Source organism: Bidens hawaiensis, unplaced genomic scaffold (assembly GCF_021521415.1).
Source record: "Bidens hawaiensis isolate Kalapana, Puna unplaced genomic scaffold, B.hawaiensis_p1.1 tig00006258_1, whole genome shotgun sequence".
NCBI lineage: Eukaryota > Viridiplantae > Streptophyta > Magnoliopsida > Asterales > Asteraceae > Bidens > Bidens hawaiensis.
Genome location: NW_027491415.1, coordinates 1279145 through 1300392, shown reverse-complemented (window position 1 = coordinate 1300392; position 21248 = coordinate 1279145). Strand labels below are relative to the sequence as shown.

The 21248-nt window shown below is 32.4% G+C and overlaps 2 protein-coding genes and 2 non-coding genes across 4 annotated transcripts; all 4 read left to right on the top strand.

The window, feature by feature from the left end:
- The first annotated feature begins 184 nt into the window (after positions 1 to 184).
- LOC143631912 (small nucleolar RNA SNORD25) lies at positions 185 to 269 on the top strand. The gene has a single exon (XR_013153450.1). It is a non-coding gene; the product is annotated as a small nucleolar RNA SNORD25 (small nucleolar RNA).
- Positions 270 to 328: 59 nt separating this feature from the next.
- LOC143631917 (small nucleolar RNA snoR136) lies at positions 329 to 470 on the top strand. The gene has a single exon (XR_013153455.1). It is a non-coding gene; the product is annotated as a small nucleolar RNA snoR136 (small nucleolar RNA).
- A 4171-nt stretch (positions 471 to 4641) lies between these two features.
- Positions 4642 to 6654, top strand: LOC143631906 (putative protein phosphatase 2C 25). The gene is made up of 3 exons (XM_077100536.1): positions 4642 to 5114; positions 5771 to 6109; positions 6209 to 6654. Exons 1-3 carry the CDS (start codon positions 4686 to 4688, stop codon positions 6551 to 6553), a joined length of 1113 nt encoding a protein of 370 aa, XP_076956651.1. The 5' UTR covers positions 4642 to 4685; the 3' UTR covers positions 6554 to 6654.
- Positions 6655 to 16597: 9943 nt separating this feature from the next.
- On the top strand, positions 16598 to 18250 carry LOC143631864 (mitogen-activated protein kinase kinase kinase 18-like). Its single transcript, XM_077100487.1, has one exon. The coding sequence runs from the start codon at positions 16808 to 16810 to the stop codon at positions 18248 to 18250; it is 1443 nt and encodes a 480-aa protein (XP_076956602.1). The 5' UTR covers positions 16598 to 16807.
- Positions 18251 to 21248: the final 2998 nt, after the last annotated feature.

Here is a 21248-nt window from a genome sequence, read left to right as displayed (position 1 = left end):
GGTCGGCATGAATTCACTTTGTTTCTGTCTGACTCGTTCCCTAGAAGCAATATTAATCATGCTGTTTTTACATTTTTTTAAATCCTCTTTAGATATTTTTTGTATTCATTAGAGAACATTTGAACAGCTACATTATTTTACATAGTTTTAAATTCATACAAGTTCTAGCATATTATAGCTTTTTATTGACTATGATGAGCCAATACAGACCTGTAATGATTTGCGAGCATGATCGCAATTATTATGAACATCTAAGGGACTGAGTTGAATTTGTTTTAATATGCTAGAACTTATTTGACTTTAAACATTTTTTTCAAATTATGTTTTTGTGGCTTCATTATATTATAATGTGATTTGCTGAAACTAAATAGTATCGGTAAGTTTTGATTTATTGGAGCCTAGAACAAATGTTCCCCTCGCTATCCGGTGTATCTATTGGTGTTGCATTTGGACGTTGGGATACTATATTTGTACTTTGAAGTATTAGTTTTGTTTTTTGTTTTTTTTTGTTATTAAGTTTGCCTCTTCTTTCAGCTGCAAGTTTTGAGATCTAATGATTGATTTCTTGATGGCTTTGTTCTGGGGGTATAAATTGAATTTCGGAACTAGTGGTTTTTGTTTATATCAAAATTTGTAATTTTATACAAATCTTGGATCCCTTTTTTTCTTATATATTTGAGTATGCTTATATAAATTTTTCACCATTCGACATAGGTTAATTTGATTATAATTTGTTTTCATCATTTAATACTGTATTGAAAATTTAACATATAGCTGGAATTAAGCAACAGGTTAGAGTTGTTAAATATTAAAATTACATGTATTTTTATTGTCATTTGTACATGTCTTATGAATTTGTTAAATGAGTGTTTAGAACGTCGCGATGATACAATCGACCAGGAATTTGATAGCGTAAATATTAACCGAGCATCAACATGGAATCAAGGAGTTTCATTTTGTTAGTGATTGTCTTTGTAAAATTAGCTTTATTGTGGGTGACATAAGTGTACGTAATTTGGAAGGATTTTTGTAATGCGTAGCATGATTTGTAACAATCTAATTAAACTTATTTTCTTTACTTGCATACACGTTAAGGCTATGTGTTGTTTGCAACTTATTGTTTTACTCAATGACAGTAGTTGAATTAAAAACTGAGACTCTTTTAAGTCAAATCAAATGCATTCATTTTATGAACTTGGTTTATAGGATATTTGTGGTTGGACTGTAGTGTTTCCTATCTCTAGCGGTAATCGGTTGGTGCGGTGGTGCTGTAATTCCTTCGTTATGAATGCTAGTTCTCTTTTACGCATATTTATAAATCTTGTTACGGGAATTGATCTCGTTGTTTCCACCTCATACTAAACCGTGTATTGATCTCATTGTTCCCACATCATACTAAATAAAATTGTTATTTATGGGTGATTTTGGAATTTGCATCCCCCTAATCTTATCTGAAGCTTCAAATATCGCTGGATGAAAACGAGTGCACACGTTATCAACTTCGTTGGTGGTAGACTTGTTTGATTCGAAACCAATTTAGATGTTAGTGGAGTCTTTAGCCACTTATCTTATGTCTTTGCTAGTAAGATAAAGGCTCCAAGCCTCTAACTCGGCCATGTAACTCTTTAAAGAGGTTAATCAACAAAGGCAATTATTGGGCTTAATCATTTTTTAGTGCAACTCTAGTGGGCTTGAACTTACTAGCCTTGAATTGAATAGGGTTGATCTATCCTTAGTTATGTTTAATCACAAATTCACAGTAAATGTTTTTAATCTCAAGTCCAGTGATATGATATAACTTTCCATTTATGATCTTATAATTAGGCAATTGGAAATCTGTATTATTTTTAATGGGTATATAAAAACAACTGAACAAGGCTCAAGTTTAGCCCACAAACGAGCAAACAAAGAGACAGGAACTAAATAACGATATGAGAACACAATATAAATTTGTGATTCGACACCTAGCCAAAGCAAGACATCCTCTTTTATTTTCTCCATAATGATAACCTAACATGCTTAAATCCTTACAAATAAGCTTTTTCAAATAAGTTAAAAATCCATATTCAAACAAGCTTCTTCAAATTAGCTTATATAAGCTAATAACTTTAAGCTTAAAATGCTAAACTAAACACCAAATTAAGCTTATTTTGTAAAAGGCTATAAACTTTGTTAAAAAAAGCTGGGCAGGCATCCCCCTTGTTGCAACCGTAATTAGTGGAGTATATGTTTTTATACCTTAAAAGGATATTATAATTTATTTAAGCCTTCCAACATTTTTATGCCTTTACTAAAATCTTATACATTGGATTTGCTTACATAGTTCACACAGGACTAAATAGTAGTAAATGTGGTTTTTTATTCAATTAAACCAACACTTACGTAAAATCACTTTGATTATTGATTAAAACAAAAAATCGGAGCTAGAGAAAAGACAACAATAATGATAAAATATGTGAAATGGAAATTGTTGTATTATGGATATGGATACAAAAATGTTGGATTTGTGTTTTTTTACTGATAGAACCTATGCAACTTATTTTTAGTTTATTATTGCGAGTCTTAACTTCTATAGCGAAGCCAAATTATTAACCATGAAATTTAAAAATTCTTCATTTTTAAGGTTCGATTGAAGCTTTCGAGAAGGTTAGGACGTTTTTGATTCACACAATCATTATTCTTCCATTGTGTATGATTCGTTTGCATGGTAAACACTATCCAAAAGAGGATTGTGACGTAACTTGTCCGTTTATCTGTCATTTTATTGTACTCGTTTATAAATTATTGAAACAATATTTTTACCCAGTTTCTCATTATACTTGGTCATGCACTATTATTATCAGCAAACAAAACATTTCATTTTGATTGAAACAACTTTGACTCTTAACCCTAAAGACACGCATATAAAATGGTATTTTGCCTAGTCTAGTCATGTCCTTAGTGATAAATCAATCTAAAACAAAATACAAAACAATAAACACACTTTCATTGTAGTTTCCTCAAGAATATGATACATTTTCCAAAATAACTGCCACCTGGCCCCACCCTTTACCCAGCTAATAAAAATTATGTATAGAATATGAAAAACATGGATCAGTCATAAGATGCTTTTGCTTCCCAAACCAAGGATGACCAAATTTAGGTACTTGTACAACCAATCATTCTTGAGGTACAAGTTGTTAATAGATTTTGAGATGTGTTTGTTTTGATTGGTGAGTCGAGAAAGCAACAGGAGGAGTGTAACGAGTCAAATGCATCTAGTATGTATAGTATTTAGCCCATAATACAAATAACGTGTTTGACCTTTCAACAATCACAAATCACATGCTACCCCCAATTCTCTTCATGGGCTACTTGTGATTCTTTGATTTCACATTTTTGCCCTTCTACAAAACTAACTAGACCAATTTATAAGCTTAAGTTTCAATAAATCTTACATTTGAATAATGTTTAAATCATGTTTAAAAATTGTTTGACCAGACCCTCATCAAAACCAGATTTTATTAGTTTGATCGAGATTGCATATTCTAGCGCAACTTGAGATTGGTGCTTCAGTTATAGCAACTTCTATGTGTATATGTTATACACGTACCTACAAACATATACACACATAATGGTTACATACAACGCAAACCACTTTTTAGTGTTATATAATGCTCACTACTTATTTTTCATACGTAATTTCAATTTGTTACAATTGTTAGCAAAACGATCCTAATAAAAAAAAGAATAGGTTTAACACGGGTTATAGAGTATATTAGTAATAAGTGTATAAATACATATACATTGCCCCAACTAATTCGGGATCAGAGACTAAAGTAAGGTCTGACCTAAACATAAGGTATGTTTAATCTGTAAGTATCATGTAACGTTTGATATGCATGAATGATAACGTAAATAATTAGAGCCATTGCGAGGAAATGCAAAAGAGGTTTTGGTTGGTCAGTATAATGGAATCGACTATTACATTATGAATCTTGGTCCATCAAAACTATTCCTTCCAACACTCTTTTGTTTTTTTTCATTTCATCCTCGTGCATCATACTCTCTAGACAACACCACCTGGGCACCACAATTACCATTTGACCACCACCGCCACTACAAACAAATAAACGGTAATGATTTATTTCATTCTCTTGTTCATTCCGTTTTCTCCACCCAAACATACTCTTCTCAGTGAATTTAGGGGCTGTTTGTTTACATCTGAAAGGAACCATTCAGATGTAAACATCTGATTCATTCAGGCTAGACTGTTTGGTTTCAAACAAAAAAACATCTGAATGGTTAAAATTGGGTCTGAATCATTCAGACTTAGTGTTGTTCCTGAATGAGACAGAGACTCATTCAGATCTGACTCATTCAGATCTGAATGAACAAACAGCTCCTTAGTTTTTTCCATGCTTATTTTAAAGATATATTTAATATATTTAAATAATGATCTATCAAGTAAACCAAGTACCAAACTCTTCTTCAGCAAACAAAACATTCGAATCTTCGAGCGGCAATTTAGTCCAACCAAAAATATAAGCAAACACAACATTAACACGGAGAAGAATAAAAGGGCCCCACTTTGACCACCTTCTCTCTCCAACTCCACATCTCCATATAAATAAATCCCACCACAACAACATTAACCAAACATCCTCAAAACAAAAATCCGAACGTTAAACCAAACCAAACCAAACATGTGTACCGTTGCAATCTCAAACTCACCTGTCTTCTCTCCATCACCACGAGTCTCCTCTTCAATCTTCTGCAAATCATCACCGGAATCTTGTTCCTCATCACCATCCTTCAAATTCCGCCTGCAGAAACCACCACCGCCCGCCAGTGGACTGTTCAGAGGCTTAAACGATGATGTAACGAGTACTTGTTCTTCTGTTTCTGTTTCACCTACACAGTTGAAGAGAAAGAGACCCACTAGGCTAAATATTCCGGTTGCTTCTTTGACTTTCTCTGCTGACCGGTCAACGACGGAGTCAACGGTGGAGGACCGGTGGAAGGAGGTGGAGGTTGAAGAAGATGAGTATTCGGTTTATTGTAAGAGAGGAAAGAGAGAGTATATGGAGGATAGGTTTAATGCTATAGTTGAGTTCAATGGAACAAGTAAACAGGTAATTTTTCTAATATTTTTTTAATTTAAGTTAATTTTTTTACTATTACTGTGATTATAGGGGGTAGTTTTGGTTTAGGTATGTGCATAAAACCAAAAACCGATATGAAATGGAAAAAAAACCAATTCAAAATAACTAATCTGAAATAAAAACCGATGGTTTGGTTTTATGTTTTTGTGAAAAATGAACTTTTGGATGCGGCCTTGGTTGTAAATAAACGGAACCGAAACGACTTTATAGATTTTCATTTTAGTTTAAATTTTGAAGTAATTTATAGTAATATCTATGTGTGAAATTAAATAAAGAATTTGTTTTTATTTATAATAGTTTTAAGTATATAGTTAATAAATTATCAATTAGTTAATAAATTTTAACTATTAAAATTTTTTAGCTATAAACTCATTATTTTTGGCTATTTTTTTTATCAAAAAGGTTTCAATCACAAATAACAAAACCGAACCGAATCCCCCGAAAAACCGAAACCAAACGGTTGTAATAATCCCAAAACCGGCATTTTTGTTTTTGGTTCGGGACCCCCAAAACCGAACATATCGATCCATATACACCACTACATGAGTACAAGTATTTGTTTGTTTAGATTTTTGTTGTTGTTTTAGTGAATGCTGTTTTGATCTTGTTTTTCGCGACAATTTCAGGCGTTTTTCGGTGTTTTTGACGGCCACGGTGGATCAAAAGCTGCGGAATTTGTGACCGAAAATCTCAAGAAAAACATTCAAAATGAGGTAGAAAGTAGGGGTGAAAAGGAAATAGTTGAAGCAGTTAAACAAGGTTACTTAAACACAGATTCAGAGTTTCTAAAACAAGAAAAACGAGGTGGAGCTTGCTGTGTAACCGCGATTATTACCTCTGGCAGCCTCGTCGTATCAAACGCAGGTGATTGCCGTGCTGTTGTCAGTATTAGCGGGGCCGCAGAGGCCCTCACTTCGGATCACCGTCCGTCAAGACCAGATGAAAAACAACGAATCGAATCACTGGTAAAAATTCTATAAAAAAATAATATTTTATTAATTATTCTTAATTTAATTTATTATATAAAAAAACTTGATTACTAATATTTTTCGGGTACTTTTCAGGGTGGCTATGTTGATTCTAACCGAGGCATATCTCGAGTTCTTGGAACACTAGCGGTTTCAAGAGGCATTGGCGACCGAAGCCTCAAACAATGGATTAGCGCTGAACCAGAAACCAAAATGTTTAAAATCATACCCGAGTTCGAGTTCTTGATAATGGCTTCGGATGGTTTATGGGAAAAGGTTTCAAATCAAGAAGCGGTCGATTTAGCTAGACCATTTTGTGCATCAAGTGATAAATCAGAAGTATTATCCGCTTGCAAGAAGCTTGTCGAACTCTCAGCTTCACGAGGATCGGTTGATGATACGAGTGTAGTGATCGTTCAATTGGGTCGTTTTTGTTTATAAAGATCATCAAGATTCAAGAAACATTTATATTTAGTATTCATAGTTTGACAACATTGTAACAATAGAACATCTTAGTTACTTTATTTGTTCATTCTTTTTAACATATTAAGTTATTTTTAACTTCTAATTTCTAAGAATTCATTCTATATTTTTGGATACGAGTACAAGTTATAATGCATAGTGTACAATGTATTTGAAGCTAAGAAACTAGCCGTTGAAGTCACTGTTTGATGCGTCAAGATATGCTGCTGAATTATTGAGATTCTTTAGTGCAATATTGAATGGTTCATTTGATTCTTTATTCTTGAATGGTTCACTTGATTCCACTTATTTTGAATCTTAGTGATCTGACCATATTTCAACTTTGATATACTTTGGCTTTCAAAAACCATAAGAAATATAACGAGGTGCAATAAAACAAGATTTTTAAACATGTAAATCACAAACTTTAAAGGTTTTTTCTTTAATAGATTTATATATATAACAAAGAAAAAGCTAAAAAAGAGAGGCCAAAAGAATAATCCTATATCCATCTTCTAGTTGTCTTTTTAATAAAAAGAAGAAATTTATTTTTGGCGTAGAAAATGATCAAAACGACTTTGTTTACGCAGTGTCATGTTTACACATCAAAACAACTTATGTGATCTTAGGTTTAACATATTTAGACAAATAAATTATCCTTATCTGAGTCGTTTTGAGACGTCCATTTTACTAAATGGATTGGTTAAGAGCTCGTGGTAACTTAATGAGTTTGATTAAATCGTGTTAAAAGATATTAATACATCATTACTTAGTGATCCCATCCGAACAACCTTCGCTGGTTATGCGGTACACCCGATATCCGTGGTAGGGAGATTGTAGTTCGTTTTGAAACCATGAAAATACTAAACCGATATTTAAACTTTTTTGGATGGCCAGCCCAATTGTCTTATTAAAAAAGCAATGGGTATAGGCCCATAGAAATTTATCCCCTATTACACTATTAGGCCTTTTTATATATTTTTTTTATCGGGCTTAAGTTGAATGTCAATTAATAGAATCTATCTATTCTAATAAAATGATGTCATTTTTTGCCACTTGTCAATACCATAGCTCTCCTCATCTTTTTTTCAACCAATTTTCATATATGGTTCTTATCTTTTAAGTTATTTCAATATATGACATTAAAATTGTAGGTTTATTCCAACTAAATCCATTACTACATATAAGAAGTATTCTCCATATGGATTTATAAGAGATGATTAGTGAATTTTGAAGTGTTTATTATGGTTTATATTTAAAATAATAAACAATAAACATTCGATTAATAATATGTGGAATGAGAATAATCGACTTGGACTAAATTATGATAACGGCAGCGGCTAAGGCTTAGCCTTTAATACCTAAAAATACATATGATTTTCAAACTAAAAGTTTTCGGGTTGACCCGAAACCTAAAATTCGGACCCAAGAACCAACCCGAATTACTTCGGTTCAGGGTTGGGTTAGTATTTTCTTTGGTTCAAGTTTCTCGGGTCAGGTTAGTTTGGGTTCAGGTACGAATTTTCTTGGGTTGGGTCATGTTACAGGTAAAAGTGGCACCCATACTTTCAACGATTATAAATAAGAATCACTATATTCATTTTATACAACTTTAAATCTTCTAATATTCTTTTAACTCTGAATAATCACTATTATTTGAACATGATTTTAATGTTAGTATGTATTTTTCATTTTCCTGGAAATTACATACATATGAAATAAACAAATCATTTTGTTATATTTAAATTTTTGGTTTTTATGTTGCCTGATTATACAATTTTTATTTGTAAAATATAAAGTTAATTAAAAATTTGTTATACACAGAATATTAATGACAACAAATTTGTGATGATCAATCAATTTCAAATTGTAAAGATTTTATGAATAATTATATCATCAAAGTTCAGGTATAAGGTTTTTGAGATAATCACGTTTTTTTATAAACATAAGGAGATGTTCTCAAATGACATCATATTAATTGATTAAAAACTATGATATTTTATGTGTATGAATATTTTTTTTATTAGTATCATGGATATATATTATCATTTATCTAGAGTTGGTATGTACTTGGAGAACCTTTTTTGTCACACGGACAACTATATATAGCTATATCAAGAGTTATAAGCACGCCTATATGTTACTTTATTAAAAGTTAAAAGCATATATGGACTAAAAGTTTTGATTTTTGATAAACAATGTAGTGTAACAGGAAGTTTTTACCTATTTGTAACATATTTGTGTAATCTTAGTTATGTAATTTATGTAATTTTAATTTAATTATAATTGTTTAACAATGTATGATCAATTTGTTGACTGTATTTCACTTAATGGTTAAAGTTTAAAATTTTCAACAATCACCCGTGTAATACACGGGCCTCAAACTAGTATATGATATAACAAAGGATGTGACTCAAAAACCACTAGGAATTTACTTATTGTCGTTATATTGTCTGTTTAAGTAATACAGTTTGATTAGTTGGAAAAAATCTATAAAAGTTTTTTTGGAATATGACCTAACTTTGGTTTGGATGATTCAAATTGGGTTATTCTTTATTTCAGTGTTAGAAATTGCATACCCATGTTCTTTCGTGATTGTAAATACCTCTAAAAGAAGGAAAATATAACTATTCCTCTTCTATTGTTGTTGCACGGATGAAAATCCATACATTCGTAAGAACTCTTGGGTGAAAATTACAAGTATGCGCATTCGAATATTATGTATGACAATGTGAGATCTTACAAGCATAAAATTTATATTTTGCCGGGACAAATTTCTTAATAAGTAATGATTCCTTTAATATTGGTGAGTATATTCTAAAAGAAATATTTTTGCAAAAATGAACTAAGTTTTATGATTTATTTTCGCCCCCAAAAAGATTGAGCATGCGATGAGAAAATTAAAAGTCAAATTTACCTTTTAGCTACCAAGAAGCATTTATACGAAGTTTGGAACAACTTTGTCTTGTTTTCACATCTTCATATAAAAAGACGAGACTAAAGGTACTCCTATAAATTGAACGCAACTCCTTCATGAGTAAAAGTAGAAAGATAATGTAATGAACTTAGTAACATATATATTTAAGTAAAAATCACGGAGGGTGGATACTTTTATCACAATTAAAAAGAAAGTTATTAACCATCTCTAATATCAACCGCTTCTAATTTTCTCGTAGTAATATGAATATACACAAGTTGTTAAAATGTGGGACAAGTAGTTGAGACGGTAAATTTTCTCTTATGGGTTTAATATGTCATATGTGTTGGTAGTTGAAGTTAGTTATGTAGGTAGCATTGTCACCAGTACGATTAGGTTGGGCATTATATGACCCATTTACCCATTTTCTTCCCACAACATCACAAAACTTCAATATCCTCCAAACATTTTGACATTCACTTACTCAATTCACAAAATACAACAAAACATATTAAAGGTTTTTCATTATGAACAATGTATTTCAAATAATGGGGGATTTACTAATAGAAAAAGAATGAAAAATTTTTATAAATAGGAAATATTAATGGGGTGTAATGATTTATAGAAGAGAGAATTTTTTTGGGTTTCTAGGTATTCCGCCATTTCAAATGGCGGAACCGACCATGGTAGCATAACCTGTCAGAAGTTGTCTGTTGACATGGACGTTAATTTGGTGTTCATAAGCTACGGTTGTGGCGAAGCCAATAAAAACCACATGTTCCGCCATTTCAAATAGCGGAACACAATTTTCACCATTTATAGGCTACACCTATTTATTTTTATCACTTCCGCAATTTGAAATGGTGGATGTGAACAGTACCGACAATTAACATGACATAACTTTCTGCCACCTTTTTGACCACATATTCACTTCTGCCATTTCAAATGGCGGAAGTGAACAGTGTTGTTATGACACCTTTTTGTCTGCATGTTTTTTTACCACACATTTTACTTACCCTCACTATTCACTCTTGCCATTTCAAATGGTATAAGTGAACAGTAGAATATAATAAAAAGTATCATAGGTTTAAAAAAAGTATATTTTAAATAGCTAATTTATTTTTTTCATTTTCTCTACATATATAATCTTTTTTTGAAAATGAAAAATAGGTGTATTGTTAACGGGTTTTATCTCATCGCACTCTCGTTTCTTCGGGCGAGTCTTTACGGTCGAACCATGCCTATAATTTGTTTAGTAAGCGTACCTATAATTGAAATACTTTATAATAAAAATACCATATAATATAGAATTTTTATGACACTTTTGACAAGATTGTCCTGGTTTTTTACGACACTATTCACTCATGCTATTTCAAAATTATGTATTGTATGGTATTTTTATTATAAAGTATTTCAATTATAGGTATGGTTACTAAACAAATTATAGGTATGGTTCAACCGTAAAGACTCGCCTGAAGACACGAGAGTGCAATGTGATAAAACCCGTTAACAATAAAACGCCTATTTGTCATTTTCAAAAAATATTATATATGTAGAGAAAATGAAAAAAATAAATTAGCTATTTAAAATATACTTTTTTTAAACCTATGATATTTTTTATTATATTCTACACACTTATGCCATTTGAAATGGCAAGAGTGAATAGTGAGGGTAAATAAAATGTGTGGTCAAAAAACATGCAGACAAAAAGGTGTCATAATAACACTGTTCACTTCCGTCATTTGAAATAACGGAAGTGAATATGTGGTCAAAAAGGTGGAGAAAGTTATGTCATGTGTCAATTGTCTGCACTGTTCACATCCGCCATTTCAAATGGTGGAAGTGAATAGTGTTGGTCAACACCCCTCGTCAGATGTGTCAGGATTTACACTATTCACTCACGTCATTTCAAATGGCGGAAGTGATAAAAATAAATAAGGGTAGCCTAGAAGGGGTGAAAATTGTGTTCCGCCATTTGAAATTGCGGAACATGTGGTTTTTATTTGGCTTCCGCCATTTGAAATGGCGGAACACCAAATTAACGTCCATGTCACCAGACAACTTCTGACAGGTTATGCTACCATGGTCGGTTCCGCCATTTGAAATTGCTGAACACCTAGAAACCCAAAAATAAAATTCTCTCTCCTATAAACCATTACACCTCATTAGTATTTCCTATTTATAAAAAATTTTCGAAAAAGAATGGGTTCGAGTCTAGACACAAGCTCTTGTCGGTCAGTTTATGGTAAACCATAATCAACTAAGGTTGTTCCACAAAAGAGCTGAGTATAGATAGTATCTACTCAAGCTCGAACTCATAACAGTATAAGTCTGAATTCTTATAACACATAACATGTTACCAACATTAAACCGAACTATCAATATACAAGAGAAAAATTGATGAAAATTTACTCAAGAGAGCTACTTTAGCTTAAACTCAGGTTATACAATCTAAGTCGAGTCAAGTCATATCATGTTGAATTACAATTGTGTTTCAAACGAGCTAAATAAGTTGCACAACTTGCTAGTAACGACCTATTTATCATGTATTAAATAATTGAAGTACCCTATTTTTTTTTGAACGACCAACAGAAAAACAATATATTCAGCAACAAAGCCGGAATAGCAAGAAGCTATTCGGCCCACAAGAACAACACCACAAACATCACGACTATACCAACAGGAAAAAAACGACTAAACAAACAACTAGAAAACAACAAAAAGACTACACATTAAACTTTCTCCAACTATCCCACATTATTGTCTCCGATTACCACCTACTTTTCACTCACATTAAAAACCCAAAGTTTTGACTATTTCCACCACGCTATAAGTTGCATCGCTTTCCTATTAAAAACCAGATCGTTTCTAACCTTTCAAACGCTTCAAATTGTGGTAAGGCAAATTGTATTAAACAATTTAACTTTCTTTTTCAAAGTTCCCTAATTAACAAAAGAAAAAAAAAGTTAATAAAAAGTTCTATTTTTTTTTGAGCTTTATAAAAGGAAAATGACAAGATTGCATCAGAAAGTGATATTTAGTTGGATTGAGCTAACTAGCAAAGAAGGTATGAACCAAGATCTTGAATTGGATACTTGTGGTTGAGGTTGATGTGGACTTCAGAATGAGCCATACCTCCATTAATACCTTTATCACAACTTCACTTTTGGTTGCCACATTCAATCTCATCACACCACCCAATATAAATTCTATATATATGACTTATCCTAATCAAAGAATTTCTAAAGTCCTATAATACAATCAATATACATGGTGTTTGATTGATAGGATAATTTTGTTTTTAGTAAGATAGGTTTTGTCATTCAAAAGTTTAGTGGCGGCACAGCTTGTTGCCCGCTTACCTGCCTATTTATTGTAATTGAGTCCTTTTATTTGAAATGAAAACAAATTAGAAGCTAAAAAGGAGATAATGTCAATCGAAGAAAATATAAATTTGAATACGATTTATTATTTAAATCATATTTTTATTACGATAACCATCATTTTAGTCTTGGCTCCTGGCACGGGCTTCATTATTTCTTTTGGTGTAGTTCAAAAATATAAGTGAATGTATGTGTGAGTCGTCGTTAAAAAAAAGCTATAACATAAGTGTCGTTACTGATATGATCAAATGCTTGAAGGCACAAAGAAATCTAAATCAACTACAAATTTAAGAGATTGACTAAAGCCTAAATATACCTCATATTCATATATATGCTAAAAAGACCTCTCTAATTATAAATGCCTGATTTAGTGGGGGGAACTATAATATGTAACTATCAGTTTGATACAAAAATAAATAATACCAACTTCACAATATGTATAAGATTTATTATTATTAAATCTAGAAGTTACAATTAGAAATACACTTTTAGTTTTATGGAGTCTGATTGTACACGTCTACATACTTTGGTCTACACAAGTCTATTGGTAGGGCTTATAGCCATGTCATCAAGCGGGTCCCACTTCCAGATTACTTTTAGCCTTTATCTCTGTGGCCAGTCGCGTTCTCCATGTGTTCTGCCGTCTCGAATACAACTGTTTTCTTCTTCTATATTTAATTTTTTTATTTCTTTACCACACAAATAAGAGGACATGACATTTTATAATCAAGAAAGAAAGTTCACGAATAATGCAAAAAATATGTATAAAATAAACAAACAAACAAAATCAATCATGTCCCATTGACATGATTACATGAAACCTCGAAAAATAATTTACTGGATAAGATTGTAACTAGCTAGAGCTACTATTTTTACGTGAAACTTGAAACCTAATCTGATAAAACCTGTAACTGAACCTAGACTAACCCGATTCGAAAAATCCGAATCCGATAGAGAACTAACCCTAACCCAAACTAAAGTAATTTGGGTTGGTTCTCAGGTCTAATTTATGGGTTTCGGGTCAACCTCAAACTTTTAGTTTTAAAACCAAATATATCTTTATATATAATAGGCTAACAATTAACCGCTAATGTTATTAGAATCAGGCCAAGATCGAATACTCTTATTCCATCTATTACGGATTGACTTTTTTATTGATTATGCACATACTCTACTTATCACTAATAGCAACCGTAAGTGAACACACTATTCACGTCAAATTGAAGACGCTTTTGTTGATCTTTTTTTTATCAAGGTTGGACTTTGTTAAATTTTTCTCTGTTTTTAAAATTGTTTTATCGGTTTATGTTGGTTTTTTGTTTGGTTATTTACGTTACAAAGAAAAATATGTTACTTTAATTGTAACATTATAGTTTTTATTACTATTTATTGTATGGTTTTTGTTTTCTAGGATACTTGAAACACAATTAACCAAATCAGAAAACCCCAAACCCGAACTACCCATGCGAGATTTGGGTTGGATTTAGGGTCAAGATGAAAAAGTTTGAAACCCAAAAAACACCTCTAATTGTAAGAGCATAAATTTGAGGTTAAAAAATAAAAAGCAAAACGAACTCAAAAACTCTTATGAACAGCGCCACCCTCTCTTTTTTCTATGCTTACATATGTGTCTCCATCACGTTCGTCGACCACTCGCCGGAAAGTTTGTATGTTCGTTTGTTTAATATTTAATGAATATCATATGAACATTGTTCAGTTAACTAAACGAACTAAGATGAACAAAGGTCACTTTCGTTCAATTATCTTTGTGAACTTTCAGTAATGTAATTGTTTATGTTCGTTCTATTACATCCTTTCGTTCATGGTAGTTACGTCGTGTTTGTTAATTAAAGGTTTTGAATACTTTAAAATTTTTACATTTGTTTTCACTTGCTAAACAAAAAGTCATTTAACCTTTATCAAGAAAATGTGAACTTCTTTATATATATATATATATATATATATATATTTAGGTAATTAATTAGGTTTGATGTTTTGGATTAAAAATACTGATTTTATTTTTCAATTAACACATGTTTGTTTATGTTTTTAGTGTTTGTTTACGTTCCTTTGTTTTTGTTTGTGTCCGTTTATACAATAAACAAATGACCACCAAAAAATCTATAATTGTAGTTAATGAAAACTAAAACAAAAATTCGGCTGATTATATGTTATGAACCATTCATTATTCTTTTCCGGCTGATTATATGTTATGAACCATTCATTAGTCCCATAAAAATTAACTGAATAGACATGAAGAAGATCTTGTCGGATTTAAGCGATAGGAAGTTGTGTGTGTACAATTATACATGTCCTTTTTATTTAAATAGTACAAAATTTTGGACATGTTAAATATTTGAACATAAATATTACATATTGATAATGATATCTTTTAGCCCAAAAATGTATGTTATATATTTATACAATATCTTCTAGCTCTTATCCACTTATATCTCCATATCCATTATCCATAGCTTTGTTTTTAGGCACCCTTCCATTTTACAAACTCTTAATCTTTCAAACAACTTCAAACGCGTCTCCAAGTGAATAAATATCTACCTCACAAAGTTTAAAGGAAAAATTAAAACAGAATTCTTTAGAAGTCTTTTGTTTTTCATTGCATAAAAAACATTTTAATTTATAAACATAGTTCGTTATCTTCAAAATTTGATATCGGGGTGTTGATCAATTTTTGTATTAAAATTTCGGTTAAGTTTTTGATGTTTAGAAGTTTAATTAAACCCTGGCCTTTATAACAATCGGTTATTGGGCACTCGGGTAATAGATTTGTTCGATTAGGTTTAAGGTATTATACAAAATATGAAACCCATAAAAAATATACACTTTTTTCTAACTTTTAGGTTCAATACCTTTTACGTTTTCTTCTTTTAGTGTTTCATTGTGGATTTGGCGACGGGTTGGGTAGTGGTGGTTTCAACGACGATCATGGTGGTGTCAGTGACGGCGGAGTTGGCGGTCATGATTTCAGCCAATCAAATTTTGTTTTTATAATATCCAAATAAACCATAATACTTTGTTAAAGAGTTTGTTAGTCAAAGTTTACTGTCTACATGACATTGACGTTGTGTTTTAACTAACCAAACCATAAAACTAGGGGTGTGCAAGAAACCGGAAAAACGATCCGAACCCAAAAAACCGAAAAATCCAAACCGAAACAAAAACTGACTTTTGGTTTTATGTTTTTGTAAAAATCGCACTAACGGTTCGGTTTTTGTTTTGCATGTAAAAAAACCGAAAAAACCGAACCGCACTGAATTCCTCAATTTTTGTTTTTTAATATTTTATATTACGAAATTTATAAGAATTTGATAAATACGTAACTCCAATATTTTTGATCAAATGTATAATAGTCTATTATTTTACAATTAACAAAATTATTTATACTTAAATTCATTATTTTTTGTAAACTTTTTTTTCAGCTTAAAATTTTCAAGCTCAAATGACAAAAACCGATAAACTGAAACCAAACCGAAACCAAAATGAAAACCGAAACCAAACAGTTTTAAAAACACCAAAAACCAAAGTTTTAGTTTTCGGTTTGGTTTTAACCAAAAACTGCACTAAATCACACCACGTACACCCCTACATAAAACATAGTCTTGTACCACGTTGTTATGTTGCATAATTAGAGTAGAATAGAATAAACTTAGGATGTAAAATTTGTTACTTAAATAAATAATTTATTGATTTGACATTCTTGAACTTATTACTAAATAAATACGAAATTCTTGTTTCATTACTCTCCAACTACCTATCAACTATATATATCAAGATAAACCACCGTATCTTTCTTCTTGAGCCGACTTTCATCTTATTCTATCTATAAATACCACCTTTTCATCACCTATCAAACCATATCCCATATAATTCACATATTCATTATTTCATTCATTCAAAAAAAGAAAAGAAAAAATGATCAACACACCAAATTGGGTTCGAGGTGTATGCATAGGCAAAGGCTCATTCGGAACCGTTAATCTTGCCGTCAACAAGACCAACGGTTCCATATTCGCGGTTAAGTCAGCAAAACAAGACACAAACCGGTTGTGTCAAGCTTTAGAATCCGAGATTCGGATTCTTAAAACGTTGTCGAGTAACTACATTGTTCGGTATCTCGGTGATGACTACACAAAAGAAAACTTGTCCATGGTGTATAGGAACTTACACATGGAATATATGCCAGGTGGCACGGTTGCTGACTTGGCTAGACATGGTGTGGATGAGGTTAATGTTCGGTGTTACACGCGGTGTATTGTGTCGGGTTTGAGGTACATTCATGAGAGGAATATTGTTCATTGTGATGTTAAGGGGAAGAATGTGTTGATTGGAGTGGGTTATGGGGTTGCTAAGTTGGCGGATTTTGGGTCGGCGATGGAGGTGGGTGGGTTGGTGTCTAGGACTCGTGGTAGTCCGTTGTGGATGGCCCCAGAGGTTGTTCGTGGGGAGTATCAAGGACCAGAATCTGATGTCTGGTCCTTAGGCTGTACGGTGATTGAAATGATCACTGGACAACCTGCTTGGCCAGACAGAGGAGTTGACTCTCTGTGTCAAATTGGGTACTCTGACGAGTTACCAAACTTTCCAGCTCACATTTCTGAAGAATTACGTGATTTTTTATCGAAGTGTTTAAGAAGAAACCGTTTGGAAAGATGGAGTTGCGATCAACTGCTTCAACACCCGGTTCTGTTATCATGTTCTTCGCCACCGTCAGAAATAACGTCCGATGAATGGTCGCCAAGATGCGTGTTCGATTGGTCTGAATCGAATTTCTCAGACGATAATACATCCGAGAGTGAAAATTCGAATGTGAATTCGAATTTCATTAATGCACGACAAAGGATTGCTGAACTGTCTTCTAGTTCAGCAGTGAACTGGGAATCTGACGGATGGGAGTTGGTGAGGAATGTGGTCCCCACCACTTTCATAGAACCGTCTGATTTCCAGTTCACCGAACACGGATTCATAAATCCGGAGACATGCATAACTTGGACGGAATATTATGATTCGGTGGAGGGTAATGACATTGAAAGGACAAATCAGGAATATGGAGATTCTAACGGTGGTTATGATAGTGATGATCAATGTACCAACAACTATACACAGAGTACAAGTGTTGGTTGGAACAATATAGAATTGGATAGTAATTACGGTTGTTGTGTGTATGTATCATTAAATAAGTTGTCATTGTTTAGTTCAAGTGTATTCGACATATTTATTATAAAATTCTGTGTTTGTTTAATTTTAGACCAATTTATGATGTTGTTTGGGTTCATTGTTTACATATTTATTTACACACTTTGTTTATGTACGAATTTAGAGTTGAGTCAACTAAGCCACCAGAACACAATCACATGAACACACAAATGAAAATAATAATATGTACATAATCAAATGACAACGAAAAAGGATTTTTATAAAGTTGAAAGTAATTTAAAGTTCACTTCGCTACACACATAACTATTACACACATAACTATTAAATAAATTTTGTATAATATGTTTGCGTGTAGCGAAGTTAACTTTTAATTTTCGATATGTTGAAAGATGAAACCACTCATGTCTTTATTTATTTTACATTTCACGTTATCTCAAAACATAGCCTTATGCATGTGGCCCCTTCTTGGGCCAGACTGCTTTTATAAAATAAAAGCCCTTCTAATTTATTCTTCTGTTAATCTGTATGTTTCTGGTTCGTTTGGGTCTAGGTTGTCACAATGGGACCCAACCTGATGTCGGACCTTGAGGCAAACACGCTTCTCATTCTTGTTTCTATTCCACCCATCTCGACCCTCAAATTTTTTTGCCTTCTTTCTCTTCTATCAATCACATTTTCCGATTTCCTAGCATCTAGCTAGTTATCACGCCCACCCAGGCAACTAATTCGTTTATGTTAGTCTGTATGTTTTTGGTTCGTTTGGGTAAAGGTTGTCACAATAAGACCCAACCTGATGTCGGACCTTGAGGCAAACACGCTTCTTGTTCTTGTTTCTCTCCTACCCATCTCGACCTCAAACTATTTTTTGTCTTGTTTCTCTTCTATCCATCACATTTTTCGATTTCCTAGCATCTAGTTATCATGCCCACCCGAGCGACTAATCTGTTGCAAGCCAGGTCGCTTTCCTCTTTGTTATTTTGGCGAGAGTGAGATTATTCCTAAATTCCTTTAAACACAAAATTACATTTATTAATCCATTTTGGTTCCTTTTCATAGTTTTTACGGAGTTACAACTTATTGTAAAAACTCTGTTGTATGTATTATGTTACTGTCATAAATGTGTTAATTTACAAAGATCTAGCATATAAATTGATATATAAGCAATGTTAAATGCAAGATAGCAATGTGATATGTCTTTCATGTACGTTTTTTACATGTTAAGAATGTGCTTATAACCCGTTGAGTTCAAGAGTTTTTTTCATGGGTATTAGTAAAAACTGAAATTCTACAACAATTCTACCAAGTTAAAATATTCTGTTTGTTATACATTTTTTCAATATTACATAGTTGGGTGTAGTAATTTCGGTTGATCGAATGAGTATCACTTGATAGTTGATACTATACTATATCCAAAGGTAAAATAATATTTATTCACTATTTGTATTCGTACCATTATAAATTAATATTCTGTGGTAATGATGCTATCAATGGATGAATAGGTACCAAAACAAACTACTCTTTCACCAAACAAATTTATCTGCTATTATATTCATAACGTTGTTACATGCATTAAATCAAGCAACAACAAATATACATATTCTGACTTAACTTATTTCTCACTCACCAAACAAATCTAACAACTTTATTATAAATTGGTATTAAATAATTGTATCAATTCTCTGTGCATATATTTAATTATACTATCATTACTAAAATTTTCGTTAGGGACCATAACAACGTCAACATACTATTAGACTACGGGATATACATTTATATCCTTAATTTCACGTAAGCATCACATCATCTACTTTATCCCATTTCATTCAATCTCACCCTAAGGAAGTTGTTTAACCCACTTTTACATCTATTTCTTTAATGTAAAATTGATTCTTAAATTATCGTGTATGTGTGTATAGGATTTTAAAGTTCGTTAACATTTTAACACACCTTGCATTTAACGCCTCTTAACCCATAAAGGGAGTAAGATGCCACTCGTTAAACCTTGTCAACTCAGCTTTAACGCCTTGGATGTTAAGGTATACCCATGAGCCTTATCATTTAGTTATATTCATAAGAGTAAATTGCGGTTTTCATCCTTGTAGTTTGTCCAAATATGCGGTCTTTAGTCCAATAGTTTCAAATTTATGATTTTTGTCCCTGTGGTTTCATTTCACTTGCAATTAAACCCGACTACACTAACCCCGTTAAGTCTTGTTGTTAAACCCATCAGTGTGCCCCTCATGTGAGGGGCAGTTTTGTCGTTTTTCTCCTCAAATAATCCCTCAGCCCTAATTCGCAAGCCCCCTCACGTGAGGGGTTGGGTTGTATTTGGGAAAAAAACGACAAAACAGCTCTCAGGTGACGGGCACGCTGATAGGTTTAACGACAAGATTTAACGAGGTTAGTGGAGTCGGGTTTAATTGCAAGTGAAATGAAACCACATGGATGAAAATCGTAAATTTGAAACTATTAGACCAAAACCGTAAATTTAGACAAACTACATGAATGAAAACTGCAGTTTATACTGTTCATAAATTAAAATCATGATATTGTTTGGATATTCTAATAAAAGGATGCATCTAAATGATGAGTGATACGAGGTTGTTCAATATTTATATAGTAAGCACCCAACAATAGTTTTATTGTTGGAATGTAATGCCTACAGAAGTACTTATTTAATATCACAACCACATGCTAAGCTTGATGGTTGGGTCTTTCATGCCCATACGCCAGATTAATTGAGGTCTACACATTTGGGTCTCTTGCCTGTTTTTTTCATTTTCCAAAAACAACTAATTATATCATCTTATGAATTCATACTATTGTGGTAAGACTTCAATATTGATAGTGTTTCGTATTAATTACTATCTAAACCTTTTAGCAGTATGGTCTTACATGTGACGGTACACAGGTTGTTGAGCATAAAAGCTAAGTGTAGTAAATAGCACCATATTGAGTCATTGACATATTGCGGTACACTGATACTTATATTATAGACCATGCCTAGCATTCGTATATAAAAAGGATTTAATACAAGTGAACTTGTAAAACATATGAGATAAAATAATTCAAACAACCTTGACCATATTTACTGGTACTCTAGACATTCAGTATCCCAATTTTTGCTCAAGAGCACAACTACGGTACGTAGACACTAGGTCTCCCAACTAATCCGTTGTTTTACTTATACCGACAACTG